The sequence below is a fragment of the Chlorocebus sabaeus genome, chromosome 12 (assembly GCF_047675955.1).
Source record: "Chlorocebus sabaeus isolate Y175 chromosome 12, mChlSab1.0.hap1, whole genome shotgun sequence".
NCBI lineage: Eukaryota > Metazoa > Chordata > Mammalia > Primates > Cercopithecidae > Chlorocebus > Chlorocebus sabaeus.
Window position 1 is genome coordinate 103,938,836 of NC_132915.1, and position 15,278 is coordinate 103,954,113.

Below are 15,278 nucleotides of genomic sequence, written 5' to 3' on the forward strand. Positions count from 1 at the left end.
GGAGGCTGAGGAGGGCGGATCACCTGAGGTCAGGAGTTGGAGACCAGCCTGACCAACGTGGAGAAACCCTGTCTCTACTAAAAATACAAAATTAGCTGGACGTGGTAGCGCATGCCTATAATCCCAGCTAGTTGGGAGGCTGAGGTAGGAGATTCCCTTGAACCTGGGAGGCGGAGGTTGTGGTGAGCTGACATTGCACCATTGCACTCCAGCCTGGGCAACAAGAGCGAAACTCCATCTCAAAAAAAAAAAACTAGATGTGGTGGTGGGTGCCTATAGTCCCTGCTCCTTGAGAGGCTGAGGTGGGAGTATTACCTGAGCATGAAATTTGAGGCTGCATGATCCATGATCGTGCCACTGCACTCCAGCCTGGGAAACAGAATGAGACCCCGTCTCAAAAAAAAAAAAAAAAAATGGCCGGGCATGGTGGCTCACGCCTGTAATCCCAGCACTTTGGGAGGCTGAGGTGGGCGGATCACCTGAGGTCGGGAGTTTGAGACCAGCTTGGCCAATGTGATGAAACCCCATCTCTAATTTTTGTAATAATACAAAAATTAGCCGGGTGTGGTGGTGGGCGCCTGTAATCCCAACTGCTCAGGAGGCTGAAACAGGAGAATTGCTTGAACCCGGGTGGTGGAGGTTGCAATGAGCTGAGATCGTGCCACTGCACTCCAGCCTGGGTGAAAAAGCAAGACTCCATCTCAAAAAAAAGAAAAGAAAATGGCTCGGCGCACGGTGTCTCACGCCTGTAATCCCAGCACTTTGGGAAGCTGAGGCAGGCGGATTTCCTGAGGTCAAGAGTTCAAGACCAGCCTGACCAACATGGAAAAACCCCGTATCTTCTAAAAGTACAAAATTAGCCAGGCATGGTGGCATGTGCCTGTAATCCCAGCTACTCAGGAGGCTGAGGCAGGAGAATCACTTGAACTTGGGAGGCGGGGGAGGCGGAGGTTGCAGTGAGCCGAGATCGTGCCATTGCACTCCAGCCTGAGCAACAGGAGCAAAACTCCATCCCAAAAAAAAAAAAAAAAAAAAAAAAAAAAAAAAAGACCAGCCTGGGCAACATACCAAGACTCCATCTCTACAAAAAATGAAAAAATAATTAGCTGAATATATTAGTGCATGCCTGTACTCTCAGCTGCTGGGGAGACTCGTCGAGGTGGGAGGATAGCTTGAGCCCAGGAGGTCAGGCTACAGGGAGCCATGATTGGGTCACTGCACTCCAACCTGGGTAACAGTGAGACCCTGTCTCAAAAGTAATTAATTTCAAAAATGAAAAAATATATACATCTAGGTTTGTGTAAGTATGCTTTACGATGTTCGCACAATGACAAGATCACCTAACACCATGTTTCTCAGAACTTACCCCCATTATTAAGTGACTGACATTCTACTGATTGTGTATACAGTAGCTTACTTCAGAATTCCTCTTGTGTTCTGTTCAGTGCTTTAGATTGTTTTCACGTACACTTGAATGGCAATCTGTGCATTGTCCCTTTTTTTGTAGTTAACAAGTTATTTAGTCTGATTTTCATTAGAAGGATAGTAGTCAAGGTCATTATGAAGAAACCACTGTACTTTCTTTTCATCTGATTGTTAATACATTACTTTGGGTCTTTGATGTTTATTTATTTAGGCCTTCTTAGATGTTCAGTAAGGCATGTAGTGGATTATACTGAGATCAGTTGACATGCAAGTTGAGCTTAACCTAACTCTTCTCCTCTCTAGGATGTTTTAGAAGAATGTATGTCTCTTCCCAAGCTATCTTCTTATTCTGGATGGGTGGTAGAGCACGTCCTACCCCATATGCAGGAGAACCAGCCTCTTTCTGAAACTTTGCCATCCTCTGCGTCGGCTTCAGCCCTAGACCAACCCTCGTTTGTTCCCAAATCTCCTGACACAAGCTCCGCCTTTTCCCCAGCCTCCCCTGCAACACCAGATGGAACCAAGGTAAGGTTGTGATCAGCTGAAGACAAAAAACATGGTGGCTGCAAAGTCAAAATGTTTAATATTGTCATATGGCAGTGCCCATGCCCTGGGGAAAATAATGATTGCTCATTGTTGTAGCTGTTTGTAGAGACCATGTTGACAGCATCATTCAGTGTTCTCTTTAGACAGACCCAGAGGGAGAAAAATCCCCTCTATTCGTAGTACCCAGAATAGTATAACTAATTTCATGAGCAATTGGATTATTTTTTTTTTTCTGATGAACGCTGCATCTGTTTAACTGATAGGGTCTGCCTTTTTGTGTTATCTGCAGGAAGAAGGCTTAGAGTGAAATGTATACCTGCTCTTAAAGTTTACATGTCTTCTCTCATTGGTTCTGTAGGAGATTTTACCCTATTCCTGGTTCTGTTTTGTCCCTGCCTTGGTTTTTTGTTATTTCTCCCACTTAAAAATGCTGAACTGGGGCCATTTCCTCTCAGAAGTCCCCTCTCTCTCACTAGAGAGAGAACTGTTTTCCTTTCTCTTAATCTTGCCTATTAAACCTCCACTCTTAAACTCAAAAAAAAAAAGTTAAATTGAACCCAACACAGTGGCTCATGTCCATAATTCCAGTGCTTTGGAAGGCCAAGACAAGAGGATTGCTTGAGTCCAGGAGTTCAAGACCAGCCAGGGCAACATAGTGAGACCTTGTCTCTCCAAAAAACTTAAAAATTTGCTAGGCATGGTGGCTCAAGCTTGTAGTCCTAGCTACTTAGGACGTTGAGATGGGAGGATCGCTTGAGCCCAGGAGTTTGAGACTATAGTGAGCTGTGATCAAGCCATTGCACTCCAGCCTAGGCAACAGAGTGAGTCCCTACCTCAAAAAAAAAAGTTAAATTTTGGAGGTTTTTTAAAATTATTTTTTTATATAGAGATGTGTATATACAAATATATGTGAACATGTCTTCTTCTTCACTGCCCCCCTTTTTTTTTGAGCTGAGGTCTGTCTCTGTCACCCAGGATGGAGTGCAGTGGCATGAACATGGCTCACTGCAGCCTCCACCTCCCAGGCTCAATCCACCCTCCTGTCTCAGCCTCCCAAATAGCTGGGACTGGATACCACCATACTTTACTATTTTCTTTTTCCTTTTTTTCTTTTTTTTGAGACAAAGTCTTGCTCTGTCCCACGGCTGGAGTGCAGTGACGCAATCTCAGCTCACTGCAACCTCCACCTCCTGGCTTCAAGCGATTCTCCTGCCTCAGCCTCCTGAGTAGCTGGGATTACAGGTGCTACTATGCCTGGCTAATTTTTGTATTTTTAATAGAGACGGGGTTTCACCATGTGGGTCAGACTGGTTTCGAACTCCTGACCTCATGATCCGCCCGCCTCAGCCCCCCAAAGTGCTGGGATTACAGGTATGAGCCACCACGCCTGGCCTCTTTTTTTTTTTTTTTTTTTAAAGATGGAATTTAGCTCTGTCACCCAGGCTTGAGTACAGTGGCATGGTCTCGGCTTACTGCAACCTTTGCCTCCCGGGTCCAAGCGATTCTTTTGCCTCAGCCTGCCGAGTAGCTGGGATTACAGGTGCGTGCCACCACGCCTGGCTAATTTTTGTATTTTTAGTAGAGACAGGGTTTTGCCATGTTGTCCAGGCTGGTCTCAAACTACTGACCTCAGGTGATCCGCCCACCTCGGCCTCCCAAAGTGCTGGGATTACAGTTGTGAGCCACTGTGCCTGGCCAATTTTTTGTTTATTTATTTGTTTGTTTGTTTGTTTTTACATAGAAAGTGTATATTTTTCTATCTAGTAATTCATCTTTTAAAATATTAGTCTTTAAAAAATATTCTTTGTGGCCAGGTGTGGTGGCTCACACCTGTAATCCCAACACTTTGGGAGGCTGAGGTAGGTGGATCACTTGAGGTCAGTAGTTCGAGACTAGCTTGACCATGGTGAAACCCCGTTTCTACTAAAAGTACAGAATTAGCCCAGCATCGTGGCGCACGCCTGTAATCCCAGCTACTTGGGAGACTGAGGCATTAGAATTGCTTGAACCCGAGAGACAGAGGTTGCAGTGAGCTGAGATCATGCCATTGCACTCCAGCCTGGGTAACAGAACAAGACTCAGTCTCAAAAAAATATATATATATATATATATATATATTTGTATATATATATTTTTATATTTATATATATTTATATATATATTTTATATATGTATATATACACACACACATATTTATTTATTTTGTTGTTGTTGTTATTGCCAGAAAAGGTCTAGGTACTTTAAAATATATATTTTTAGCAACTGAACATCTTAGGGAAAAAAATGAACCTCCACCTAGATGTCATATCTTATATAAAAATTAACTCAAAGTGATCATGGACTTAAATGTAAAAAAAAAACTGTAAGGTTTTTAGAACTAAAACATAACCAGAATCTAGGGCTGGGTAAAGATTTATTTATTTATTTATTTATTATTTATTTATTTTTGAGACGAAGTCTCGCTCTTGTCCCCCAGGCTGGAGTGCAATGGCACGAACTCGGCTCATTGCAACCTTTGCCTCCCGGGTTCAGGTGATTCTCCTGCCTCAGCCTCCTGAATAGCTGGGATTATAGGCGCCTGCCACCACGCCCAGCTAATTTTTGTACTTTTAGTAGAGACGGGGTTTCACCATGTTGGTAAAGCTGGTCTTGAACTCCTGACCTCAGGTGATCTGCCCGCCTCAGCCTCCCAAAGTGCTGGGATTACAGGCGTGAGCCACCTGCCCAGCCTAGGTGAAGATTTATTTCTTAAACATTCCTGAATTAGCAGAACTATAGAGAAGGAGAATAGCTTAGAGATAAGGGATGGGGGAGGAAGTGGTGTGGCTATAAAGATAGGTGTGACATGAGGGGGTTGGTGGTGATAGAACAGCTTTGTATCTTGAGTGTGGTGGTGTTTACATGAATCTATGTGTTATGAAATTACATAGAACTGTACATAAGAACAAATGAATGCCTTTAAAACTGGTGAAATCTGAATAAGCTCTGTGGATTGTACCAATATCAATTTACTGGTTTTGTTACTTTATTGTATTTATGAAAGACGTTACTATTGAGGGAAACTGGGTGAAAAGTACATAGGAGCTTCCTGTATGTATTTTTGCAACTTTCTGTGAATATCAATTATTTAAAAATTAAGATTTTTTAAAAAGTATTTTCATGAGCAGCTTGTTGGCAGCAGATTCTGATCTGAGGGCATGCTACAATACTGGCAGGATCAGTGGACTTCAGTTTCTTTGTCTGTAAATCTCATTCTGGGCCAAATTGCTGAGGTCTTTATTTTTTTGATACGGAGTTTCGCTTTTGTTGCCCAGGCTGGAGTGCAATGGCGCGATCTTGACTCACTGCAACCCCGGGTTCAAATGATTCGCCTGCCTCAGCCTCTTGAGTACCTGGGATTACAGGCATGCGCCACCATGCCTGGCTAATTTTGTATTTTTAGTAGAGACAGGGTTTCACCATGTTGGCCAGGCTAGTCTCAAACTCCTGACCACAGGTGATCCACCCGCCTTGGCCTCCCAACATGCTGGGATTATAGGCATGAGCCACCATGCCCAGCCTGAGATCGTTTTCACGTATAAAATTCCATATTTTTGGAGCCACTATGCCTGGCCTTATAAATTCTTAAATGGTTTTATGTAATGAATTGTCACATTATTTAGGAATTTTTGGTATTTACATTAGAAAAACCCAGTTTGGCTTAAGGGACTAAGGGAAGTTTTAATTCATATAACTAGGAAGTCTAGCAGTGCATTTGGAATCACTTAGATCTGGGAAAATCTAAATTCTGCGTGTTTCTGCTTGACGTTATTTATTATTATTTTTCAAACATCTCCCCCACATAGGATTGATATTATTTTTGACTCAATCTAGTAACCTAAACTCAGGGCTTTGCCTCTCCATTTCTCAATTATTGGTTTCATTGTTGAGATAGACTAGGTGGCAAGATGGCTGCTGGTAGCCCTGGACTCAGCATATTCTTAGGTTAGCATTCCCATATAGCTTCATCAGAAAAGTTCAGAGATATCTATGTCAGGTATGTTAATGAAAATAAAAAAGCTGGGTGTGGAATCCCAGCACTTTGGGAGGCCAAGGCAGGTGGAACACTTGAGCTCCAGCATTCGAGACCAGCCTGGGCAACATGGGGAAACCCCATTTCTACAAAAAAATTACCTTAACATGGTGGCTCATGCCTACGGTCCCAGCTACTCAGAAGACTGAGGTGGGAGGATCCTTGAGCCTGGAAGGTCACGATTGCAGTGAGCCTAGATAGCGCCACTGTATTCCAGCAGGGGTGATAGAGTAAGACCCTGTCTCAAAAAAAAAAAAAAAAAAAAGGCAGGGCATAGTGGCTCACTCCTGTAATCCCAGCACTTTGGGGGGGCTAAGGCGGGTGGATCACGAGGTCAAGAGATCAAGACCATCCTGGCTAACATGGTGAAACACCATCTCTTCTAAAAATATAAAAAATTAGCCAGGCGTGGTGGCGGGTGCCTGCAGTCCCAGCTACTCGGGAGGCTGAGGCAACCTCTGCCCCCTGGGTTCAAGGGATTCTCCTGCCTCAGCCTCCTTAGTAGCTGGGATTATAGGCACCTGCCACCACGCCCAGCTAATTTTTGTATTTTTAGTAGAGACGGGGTTTCACCATGTTTGTCAGGATGGTCTCGAACTCCTGACCTTGTGATCTGCCCACCTCTGCCTCCCAAAGTACTGGGATTACAGGCGTGGGCCACCGCGCCCATCCTGAGGATAGAGTACTTTGATAGCCAGCTTTCTCCTAAAGCCAGGAGGGTGAAAGTTTAGGGATGTGGGTTGGGGATACTCCATCCAAACCATCCCAGGACAAATGGACACTGATCCGAAGAAAGGGGAAACATTTTCTGTGCAGAGTAAAACAAGCAGCCAGAAAAACATAGAAAAACCCAAAAAATCACCCAAAGTAGCAAACATCAATTTGTTAAAGAAAACAATTAGAACAAAGTCAGTGTCATTCATGAAAAGCGCACTGGCTCTGACCTAAATTTTTTTTTTGCTCTTGTTATTGGTGGTTGTTCATAAGTTGGGATGTGGTCTTTGTCTAGAAGAGAGAACACCAATTAAAAACTTATTAAAGCTTACCATATTAAAAACTTAATTATTTTTCCATTTTCTACTCATATAGGGCAAAGATGAGTCCCAGCACACAGAATCTATGGTACTTCAATCCTCACGGGGGATCAAAGTGGAAGGCTGCATCCGAATGTACGAACTGGCACACAGAATGAAAGGAGCAGTAAGTGAACCCGTGAAGGAAGGCAGGCTTGATCCTGCGAGCCACATTTAGCTGCAGTTCCCCAGGGCGTAGGAATGGGCACTGTATGCTACTCACCCTTTCCACCTACTGTTTAGTTTAGGGGGTAGTGTAATGTAGAGGTCAGGAGTGAGTGCTCTGAAGTCAAGTCTGCTTTCAGATCCTGACTGTTTTATTTTATATGTGACTTTGGGAAAATTATTTAGCCTTTTCTGGCTTCCATTTACTTCTCCAAAAATTGGAAATGGTCTGGATTGTTAGATAAGCTTATACTGAGAAGATGGGACTTTAGGTTTTTTTTTCTTTTTTTTGACATGGAGTTTTTGCTCTTGTTGCCCAGGCTAGACTCCAATGGTACAATCTTGGCTCACTGCAACCTCCGCCTCCCAGGTTCAGGCTATTCTCCTGACTCAGCCTCCCAAGTAGCTAGGATTACAGGCTTGCGCCACCACACCCAACCACTTTATTTTGTATTTACTAGAGACGGGGTTTCACTATGTTGGTCAGGCTGGTCTCAAACTTCTGACCTCAGGTGATCCACCCGCCTCAGTCTCCCAAAGTGCTGGGATTACAGGCATGAGCCACTGTGCCCAGTCAGGACCTTAGCCTCTTGAAAAAATAGCAGCACTATTTTAATTAATTTATTTGATTATATTTTTGTTTCTGTTTTTTTTTTTTTTTTTTTGAGATGGGGTCTTGCTCTGTCGCTCAGGCTGGAGTGCAGCGGCGCAACCTCAGCTCGCTGCAAGCTCCGCCTCCCAGGTTCATGCCATTCTCCTGCCTCGGCCTCCTGAGTAGCTGGGACTACAGGCTCCCACTACCACGCCCAGCTAATTTTTTGTGTTTTTAGTAGAGACGGGGTTTCACCATGTTAGCTAGGATGGTCTCGATCTCCTGACCTCCGTGATCCACCTGCCTTGGTTTCCCAAAGTGCTGGTATTACAGGTGAGAGCCACCATGCCTGGCCTGTTTTTTGTTTTTGTTTTTTTGAGACAGCGTCTTGCTCTTGTCGGCCTGGGTTGGAGTGCAGTGGTGTGATCTCGACTCACTGCAACCTCTACCTCCTGGGTTCCAGCAATTCTGCCTGAGCTTCCCAAGTAGCTGAGATTATAGGCGTCCACCACCACGCCTGGCTAATTTTTTTTGTTTGTTTGTTTGTTTTTTTGAGACGGAGTCTCGCTTTGTCGCCCAGTCTGGAGTGCAGTGGCGCGATCTCGGCTCACTGCAAGCTCCGCCTCCCGGGTTCCCGCCATTCTCCTGGCTCAGCCTCCTGAGTAGCTGGGACTACAGGCGCCCACAACCACGCCCGGCTAATTTTTTGTATTTTTAGTAGAGACGAAGTTTCACCGTGGTCTCAATCTCCTGACCTTGTGATCCGCCCGCCTCAGCCTCCCAAAGTGCTGAGATTACAGGCGTGAGCCACCGCGCCCGGCATTTTTGTATTTTTTAGTAGAGATGGGGTTTCACCATGTTGGCCAGGCTGGTCTCGAACGCTTGACCTCAGGTGATCCACCCACCTTGGCCTCCCAAAGTGTTGGGATTACAGGCATAAGCCACTGCGCCCAGCCTGTATTATTTTTTTAATTAGGAAGGCAATACATGATTTTGTAAAAATGTTTCAGAGTACAGGAATTTAGAAAATGAAAGTCTTGGCCAGGCGGTGGCTCATGCCCGTAATCCCAGCACTTTGGGAGGGTGAGGCAGGTGGATCACCTGAGATCAGGAGTTCAAGACCGGCCTGGCCAACATGGCGAAACCCCATCTCTACTAAAAATACAAAAATTAGCCGGACATGGTGGTACATGCTTATAATCCCAGCTACTCGGGAGACTGAGGCAGGAGAATTGCTTGAACCGGAGAGGCAGAGATGGCAGTGAGCCAAGATTGTGCCACTGCACTCCAGCCTGGGCAACAGAGCAATACTTTATCTCAAAAAAAAAAAAAAGAAAAGAAAAAGAAAATGAAAGTCTTCTAGCATCTTGCTCATTGGTCATTGAGTCAATAAATATTTGCTGAGCACCTATGTGCTAGGTGCTGTTCTAGGTCTAGATAAAACAGTAAACATTGTACACATAGAGCTTATATTGTGGTGGAGAGAGACGGAAGTAAACAAGAGAAATAGTTAAAATATTTGGGGCCGGGCGTGGTGGCTCACGCCTGTAATCCCAGCACTTTGGGAGGCCGAGGAGGGCAGATCATGAGGTCATGAGATCGAGACCATCCTGGCTAACATGGTGAAACCCCATCTCTATTAATAATACAAAACAGTAGCCTGGCGTGGTGGCAGGCACCTGTAGTCCCAGCTACTCGGGAGGCTGAGGAAGGAGAATGGCGTGAACCCTGGAGGTGGAGCTTGCAGTGAGCCGAGATCAGGCCACTGCACTCCAACCTGGGTGACAGAGCAAGACTCCATCTCAAAAAAAGAAAAAATTTGGAATGTTGTTGTTATCTGGGTGAAAGATGGTGGTTGCTTAGAGTAGGGTGGTAGCAATGGAGATGGTAAGAAACGACTAATTCTGCATATCAGAGATATGCAGATATCAAAGATTTATTTCCTGCATTTTTGGAAATTTTTCCCCTTGATTAGTTCACCTCTCCATTGCCTAAATTAATCCTCTATATGTCCGATTCTTACTTTCATTTTCCTTTTGTCTTTTTGTTTTGTTTTCTAGAAGATTTCTGTATTTTATCCTCCACCTGTTAATTGAAAAAATACATATGTATTTATTATGTCTAATTTTCATGAGTTTTTTTGTATTCTCCACTTGTTCCTTTTTCATAGCATCTTATTCTTGTTTCTTATACTCAGAGCTCTTTTTCAGATTCACTTGTGTTGCTTGATATACATGTTCTTCTGGATTCATTGTTTTTTATTTGTTCATCTTGATCCCTTTTAGGATATAGAGATTCCTCAATTATCTAAAGATTCTTATTGCTAGTAATCAGATCAGAGATTCAAGGGGAATAATCAGAAACAAGGTTATTAAGTTTTAGGATTTCCTAAGTGCCAGCATATTGTTTTGGATTACTAGCTGCCATACTAACAGATTAGCTATTTCTGGACAGTTTATTCATTTCCTTTTGAAGAAGAACGCCACATTTTTTTTTCGGCTAGCAGTATTCATTACCTTGTGGCTTAAAACAGTAACTGGCATTCATTACTGTCTTTCGTGTTTCTGGGGGATGTCTGGGCTCAGGTGGTTTTCATTTGGGATTTATTATGGTTTCAGTGGCTGAAGCTAGAGTCATCTCAAAGACTTCATCATTTACCAGTCTGGTAGTTGAGGTTAGCTGTTGGCTGGAACTCCTACCCTCTCCATCAGGCCTGGGCTCCCTCATAGCATGGTGGTTAGGTTCCAAGAGCAAGCATCCTAAGAGATACTGGCAAAGCTGCACAGCGTTTTTAACCGTCTCAGAAGTCATGTAACCTAATTTTTTAAATTTTTTTTTGAGATGGTGTCTCGCTCCGTCGCCAGGCTGGAGCGCAGTGCTGCAATCTCGGCTCACTGCAACCTCTGCCTCCTGGGTTCAAGCGATTCTCCTGCCTCAGCCTCCTGAGTAGCTGGGACTACAGGCATGTGCCATCATGCCCAGCTAATTTTTGTATTTTTAGTAGAGACAAGGTTTTCATCGTGTTGGCCAGGATGATCTTGATCTCTTGACCTCATGATCCTCCTGCCTCGGCCTCCCAAAGTGCTGGTATTACAGGTGTGAGCCACTGTGCCTGGCCTATTTTTTTTTTCCACATTCTGTTAGTCAGGGTAACCTGCTCAGGTTGAAGTAGAGGGGATGTGAGGATTGTCAGACAATTTGCAGCTCTGTTTTAAAATCATTATAGCACAGGCCGGGCGTGGTGGCTCACACCTGTAATCCCAGCACTTTGGGAGGCCGAGGCAGGCAGATCACTTGAGGTCAGGAGTTTGAGACCAGCCTGGCCAACACGGTAAAACCCTGTCTGTACTAAAAATACAAAAATTAGCCAGGCATAGTGGTGCATGCCTGTAACTACTCGGGAGGCTGAGGCTGGAGAATCGCTTGAACCTGGGAGGCGGAGATTGCAGTGAGCCGAAATCGTACCACTGTACTCCAGCCTGGGTGACACAGTTGAGACTCCGTCTCCAAAAAATGAAAAATAAAAATAAAATAGCTGGGCACGGTGGCTTGCATGTGTAATCCCAGCACTTTGTGAGGCCGAGGTGGGTAGATCACGAGGTCAGGAGTTCGAGACCAGCCTGGCCAACAGAGTGAAACCCCGTCTCCACTAAAAATACAAAAATTAGCCAGGTATGGTGGCGGGCACCTGTAGTCCCAGCTACTCGGGAGGCTAAGGGAGGAGAATTGGTGGAACCCAGGAGGTGGAGTAGATTGCACCACTACACTCCAGCCTGGGCGACAGAGTGAGACTCCAAAAAAAAAAAGAGAAAAAAATGCCGGGCACCCGTGGCTCACGCCTGTAATCCAAGCACTTTGGGTGGCTGAGGCAGGAGGATCACGAGATCAAGAGATCGAGACCTTTCTGGCCAACATTGTGAAACCCTGTCTCTACTAAAAATACAAAAATTAGCGGGGCATGGTGGCACATGCGTGTAGTCTCAGCTACTTGGGAGGCTGAGGCAGGAGAATCGCTTGAACCCGGGAGGCAGAGGTTGCAGTGAACCGAGATCGTGTCAGTGCACTCCAGCCTGGGCGACAGTGCGAGACTCCGTCTCCAAAACAAAACAAACAAAAGCTATATATATATATATATATATATATATATATATAAAATAAAAATCATAATAGCACAAATGCCTGGCTTTTGGCTGTTTTGATCTAATGACTAGCGGAAGAGAGCAGGAGTTGACTGTTTTGTCTACAAACATTCAGTCAGTAGCTCCGTTTTCAGCCCCATGAGGCCCACCTGTATGAGTCATGGCATTTCCCAGTCTTGAGACACTGAAGTTCGGCTGGTAGATTGGCTTTCTGCTCCCGTGAGGCATTGCCTGCTTATGTACGTACGTACGTGTGTTGGGGTGTGTGTGTGTGTGTGTGTGTGTGTGTGTGTGTGTATCCATCCTTGGGTTTTCTCAGCTCTGCTCTATCATTTATTGCTTCTCCACTATTTTTTTTTTTTAAAGACAGGATCTCGCTCCATTGCCCAGGCTGGAATACAGTGGTGCAATCACTGCTCCCTGCAGCCTTGACTTCCTGGGTTCAGGCATTCCTCCCACCTCAACTCTCCCTAGTTTCTAAATAACTGGGACTGCAGGTGTGCACCACCACACCCAGATAATTTTAAAATTTTTAGTAGAGACGGGGTCTCTCTGTTGCCCAGGCTGGTCTCGAACTCTTGGGCTCAAGTGATCCTCCCGCTTTGGCCTCTTCAAGTGCTGGGATTACAGATCTCAGCCAGTGCACCTGGCCACTTCTCTGCTGTTTTCCAGAAGTATGTAGAACGTTTTTCCCTACTGGTGACCTCTCTCATGCTCTATGTGGTGTTATGTCTTTTTTTCTTTCCAATTCTCACTTTAAGAGAGTCCCAGAGGAGAGAGTATATATGCTTGTTTTCAATTTGCCTTCTTTCACTGGAAGCTTTAAAGTAAGTTTTAAGACGGTACAGTAGCTCATGCCTATAATCCCAGCAGTTTGGGAGGCCAAGATGGGAGGATAGCTTGAGGTCGGGAGCTCTAGACCATCCTGGGCAATATAGTGAGACCCTGACTCTATAAAATATTTAAAATTAGTCCTGTGTGGTAGTAGGCACCTTTAGTTCCAGCTACTCAGGTGGCTGAGTTGGGATGATCCCTTGAGCTCAGGAGTTTAAGGCTACTGTGAGCTATAATTGTGCCACTGCACTCCAGCCTGCATGACAGGGTGAGTCCCTGTCTCAAAAATAAACAAACAAAATATAATTATGTTTTAAAATAAAATAACATAATGTCTTAACAATAGATTTTGACATATCTCCATGCCAGCTGGCATCTTGTCATCTTTAAGGGCTGCATAGTATTCTGCAGTATGACTGTACTATAATATGTGTCATCATTCCTCAGTTAAGTGGTTTTAAATTTATTGCTGTTTTCAACAGGGTTCCAGTGAGCATTCTTGTACAGATATCTTTGCACACACATACAGGCATTTCCTCAGGATAAATTCCTGAAATGGAACAAGTGTCAAAGGATATAGACACTTCAAATTTTGATAGTTGAAGGAGCTCCAGAGAGCAGGTGTTAAACCTTTTTGGCCAGGCGCGGTGTCTCACGCCTGTAATCCCAGCACTTAGGAGGCTGAGGCAGGCGGATCACAAGGTCAGGAGATCGAGACCATCCTGGCCAACATGGTGAAACCCTGTCTCTACTAAAAATACAAAAATTAGCTGGGCATGGTGGCAGGCGCCTGTAGTCCCAGCTACTCGGGGAGCTGAGACAGGAGAATCGCTTGAACCCGTGAGTCGGAGGTTGCGGTGAGCCGAGATCATGCCACTGTACTCCAGCCTGGTGATAGAGAGAGGCTCCATCTCAAAACAAACAAACAAAAACCTTTTCAGGAGGGCCTGAGGCAATGGCAGGAGGAGCAGGAGAGGAAGGTGCGAGCCCTCTCGGAGATGGCATCTGAACAACTGAAGCGGTTTGATGAATGGAAGGAACTGAAGCAGCATAAGGAATACCAAGACTTGCGGGAAGTAATGGAGAAGAGGTGAGTCTCCTTGAATTATGCCTGGGAATGTTGATGTGTTCAACTGGAACTCTTTCCCAAGAGGAATTCCAAGGGGAAAGAATTGAACAACTTCTGAGTCCTTAAATATCAAGGTAAAATAGGCAGAGATGTTTATAACCTGGAAAGAAGACCAAACTTGGAAAGACAACCAAAGTAACACAGAGGGAGGCTCTTAGGAGAGGTAAAACAATTTTACAGGCATGGTGGAACACAACTGTAGTCTCAGTTACTAGGGAGGCTGAGGCAGGAGGATTGCTTGAGTCCAGGAGTTTGAGGCTGTGGTGAGCTATGCTCTCCAGCCTGGGCAACATAATGAGACCACATCTCTAAGAAAAAGGGAAGGGAAGGCAGGGAGAGGGAGAGAAAAGGAAGAGAGAGAGAGAGAAAAGAGAAAGAGAACAAAGAAAGAAAAGAAAGAAAAAACATTTTAGGAAGTATCCCTGACTATTCCTCCCTGCCATTTTTCATGCAGCTCTAGAGAAGCCTTGGGACACCAAGAGAAGCTAAAAGCTGAGCACCGTCACAGAGCAAAGGTCAGAGCCTGGCAGAATTGGTGTGGGTATTTTGGTGTCTGTCTGTAACCTGCCTGGAGAGCCAGGTTTTGGCAGATGGCAACCGTGGAGGATCTGGCCATATTATGCCTGTGTGTGACTAACCTTGGGATGCCCTCTTCCTGCTCTGAGCCCATCTGTGAAAATATGTAGCCCACATAGAATTTGAGGGTTGTGGAAAGAAGAAGCCCAGGAGTCCCTCAGAGAGAAGTCACTCAGCCCTTTTCTACAGATTCTCAACCTGAAGCTGCGGGAGGCGGAGCAGCAACGCGTGAAGCAAGCGGAACTGGAGCGGCTTCGGAAAGAAGAAGGCCAGGTCCGCCTGCGGGCCCTCTATGCTTTGCAGGAGGAGATGCTGCAGCTCAGCCAGCAGCTGGATGCTTCTGAGCAGCACAAAGGCCTGCTTAAGGTCGACCTGGCTGCCTTCCAGACCCGAGGCAACCAGCTGTGCAGCCTCATCTCAGGGATCATCCGGGCCTCTTCAGAGGTGAGGGTGGCTTCAGAGTGACTCTTCGCTGTCTTTGAAATGGAAGACTTTAAAAGCAAAATTACTTTCTGACTTAAAGAGTAATATCTGCGACTGGGAGTGGTGGCTCACGCCTGTAATCCCAGCACTTCGGGAGGCCGAGGCTGGCAGATCACGAGGTCGGGAGATCGAGACTATCCTGGATAACACGGTGTGAAACCCCGTCTCTACTAAAAAATACAAAAAACTAGCTGGGCGTGGTGGCGGACGCCTGTAGTCCCAGCCACTCGGGAGGCTGAGGCAG

At 45.3% G+C, this 15,278-nt stretch overlaps 1 protein-coding gene across 1 annotated transcript in view; it reads left to right on the forward strand.

Annotated features, from left to right (window-relative positions):
* Positions 1-15,278, forward strand: part of GLE1 (GLE1 RNA export mediator) — a 35,899-nt gene that overhangs the window by 2,855 nt on the left and 17,766 nt on the right. The window contains exons 2-6 of the mRNA XM_008006042.3: positions 1,729-1,950; positions 7,133-7,243; positions 13,788-13,936; positions 14,430-14,490; positions 14,741-14,995. Coding sequence (XP_008004233.1) covers positions 1,729-1,950; positions 7,133-7,243; positions 13,788-13,936; positions 14,430-14,490; positions 14,741-14,995 — 798 coding nt within the window. The remainder of the gene's footprint in view (positions 1-1,728; positions 1,951-7,132; positions 7,244-13,787; positions 13,937-14,429; positions 14,491-14,740; positions 14,996-15,278) is intronic.